This window comes from Abrus precatorius, unplaced genomic scaffold, assembly GCF_003935025.1.
Source record: "Abrus precatorius isolate BTA unplaced genomic scaffold, Abrus_2018 Scaffold9, whole genome shotgun sequence".
Lineage (NCBI taxonomy): Eukaryota > Viridiplantae > Streptophyta > Magnoliopsida > Fabales > Fabaceae > Abrus > Abrus precatorius.
Window position 1 is genome coordinate 26,263,631 of NW_020874439.1, and position 2,843 is coordinate 26,266,473.

At 39.1% G+C, this 2,843-nt stretch overlaps 1 protein-coding gene across 1 annotated transcript; it reads right to left on the bottom strand.

Moving 5' to 3' along the window:
• Positions 1–430: 430 nt before the first annotated feature.
• On the bottom strand, positions 431–2,597 carry LOC113849177 (vacuolar protein 8-like). Its single transcript, XM_027478878.1, has one exon. It carries the CDS (start codon positions 2,289–2,291, stop codon positions 609–611), a length of 1,683 nt encoding a protein of 560 aa, XP_027334679.1. The 5' UTR covers positions 2,292–2,597; the 3' UTR covers positions 431–608.
• Between the last annotated feature and the right edge of the window lie 246 nt (positions 2,598–2,843).

Below are 2,843 nucleotides of genomic sequence, written 5' to 3' on the forward strand. Positions count from 1 at the left end.
AGAATATATCTGCATGCTTTCCAGCAATATACGAAACAATGAGGTTTATCTGAATAAAGTTATCTTAATAAAGTAGTTCATTCTTTATCTTATGGGTCATATGTAATTATTATCTTAATACCATTATTCAATCAAAAAGTTGGGTAAGGGCATCAACATTTTTCAAGATGAATTAGGTATTTCTTTGATTTAGAGAAATCTTAAGACAGAATTATAAAATACCCAGGTAAATGTATGGTAAGAGTTCTAAGCTCTTTGAATCTGATAAACTGAAGATGAATCAAACATTGATTTCAATTACCATACCATTTTAAAGTGTTCTCTTGTTGACAAGAGTTCAAACATTGGCAAAATAAGTAGTTTTACTAATTATCAAACATTTCTCAAGGAGCTAAAATTTAACAGGAAAACACAAAAGGATGCCGAAAGTTAAACATCACATAATCTAAACATTGATTACACAGGTTACCAAACTTTGGCATTCCACAGTTTACACTCTAAGCTACTTGTTTCATATAGACAATGAAACAACATTGATGAGAACAAAAGTAATAAAGAAAAAGCTTCATGATACAAAAAGCCAGTTGCAACAACTTTCAATGGTTCCTCTATTTTCTACTGAACAAGCTTCTCAGTTTCCCTCTTTCCAACCGCTCAAGCAGCTTTTTAGCTCCTGGAATTTCCATCTCAGTGAGCTTCTTTAGATACCCAATTGCACCATAAGAAATCATCAGTTTCTTACACTTCTTACTAGAAGAAAGTGATCCGAGGCAAGACACTGCATATTTCTTCGCAGTGTTTTGTGGGCTTGGATCAAGCAACTGGACTAGATTTGGCACACTTTTATCATCTTTCTTAACTTCTCTACGATTTTGGGACAGAACCATTAGGCTTGAAATGGCTTGAGCAGCAACTTCTCTAGCAGTATTTGCTTTAGCCTCAAGCATCTTTATAAGAAGAGAGATGCAATCAGCTTCACCAATCATTTTCTTCATCTCCATTGAGCTGCAAATGCGGCATACAACAGACGCGGCAGCTTGTTGAGCACCTAAGGATCCGGACTTCAACACGTGAACCAAACGGGGAATCAAACCAAGAGAAACCAAAGTTTCCTCAGAAACTGATCCAACAAGATTCCTCAATGCTCCAACTGCAGATTCTTGAGGAAGTGGACCATCAAGATAAGTCAAAAGACTCGTAACACCGCCTTCTGATATAACAGACCTTCTCAGATTCTCATTGCTTGCAGTGAGATTCTGCAAGCACTCTGCTGCATACTCTTTGGAACCCAACAAAATTCCATGACTAAGGAGATTGATCATAACCTTTACAATACCTTCTTCAGCCAAAATCTGTCTCACCTCAGGAACAGCCGATACATTCTTCAGAGTACAAGCAGCAGCAGCCTGTGTCACAGAATCACCACTTTGACAAAGCTCAATCAAGGGCCGAACCCCACCGTGTCCGACAATTGCACGGGTTGTTTCTGCTGACATGGACAACCTTTGAAGAGATACCGTAGCCTTCTCTTTACCCATGACACTACCGGATTCAACGAGTCTTATAAGAGGTGGCAGAACTCCTTCAGAAACTAGCCAGTTTTCACAGCTCCCCAATTCCACAATTGAGCATATAACTGTAACTGTCTTCTCCCTTATCCGTGGGGATGTTGCTGTGAGCAATTGAACTAAAGCAGCAACGTTGCTCCTACCAAGAACAGCCAAAACATTCTGCTCATCTTCTTTCATAACTTCATAGAGCCTGTCTAAAGCTCTGTGCTTTGCTTCCAAGTGACCAATCTGAAGGCGTGCGAGTAGTTCCTTTATATTGCCATGTGTTGAAGTATCTGATTCTGCCATAGGACCTGACACAGTTAATGGCAAAGTAGCCTCACCGAGCACACCCGTCTTGATCAGGAGACCACAATCCTTTAAATTCAAATCCAGTTTCCCAATCAAGGCGTCAAGATCACTTTGCATCCGAAGCTTACCCTCGTACTTCTCCTTCACACACAACTCAGCCAATTCAATGGCTTCTTCTAGCGTCTTTGACACAGCCTGCAATTGCTCCTTGCAAAGAGCATTCTTGGAGAAACAAGGGTGGCTAGACAAATCCGATAAGCGTGATGGAATCTGCTCCAATTTTGAAACGATCATCTTCCACCTACCAGGGAACCCCTTAACCTCTCTTGCCTTAGCAAGAGAAACAGGAATAAATTCCTGTGCATGTAACAACCAGTCTTCAGTGGAACGGGCATCAACTGCAACCGCATCTTCACTAGCTTCCACCATGATTTCAAAATTGGTTGGAGTAGTCTAGTAGAATTGATGATCACCAAAACTGTAAAATAGAATAGAAGAAAACCAAGCTCAAAGAAATGTCCAAGATGCCAATTTGTAGAAAGGCAATGATATTAGTAGCATAGAAAATTAAAAGGTTGTGGAGCAGTTGCAATCATAAAATCCGTAAATTATAAATTAAGACTCCAATAGAAAATTCTCAGACATAAAAAAAAGGACTAGTCCAACATCAATAACTTAGCGAATCTTATGATCACAAACAAAGCTGGTTTACTTGAAAGCATGACTCCACCATCATCAAAACTGAAGTACCTAAAGATGCCCCACGAGTATTTATTTCTCTTACTTTAGCAAGTGATCATTCAATGCCCTTCGGAAATTCCCAACCATGTATTTATTAAATTTCAATGTGAAATAGAAAGGATTAGTTTAAATTAATCTATGGTTGATGAGAATGGCTGTTGAGGAAAATGAAGGAATTGGCGTGTAACGGCTAACTACTGAGTCCAATTAAGAAGCCGTCGGTGGATATTATTATACAAA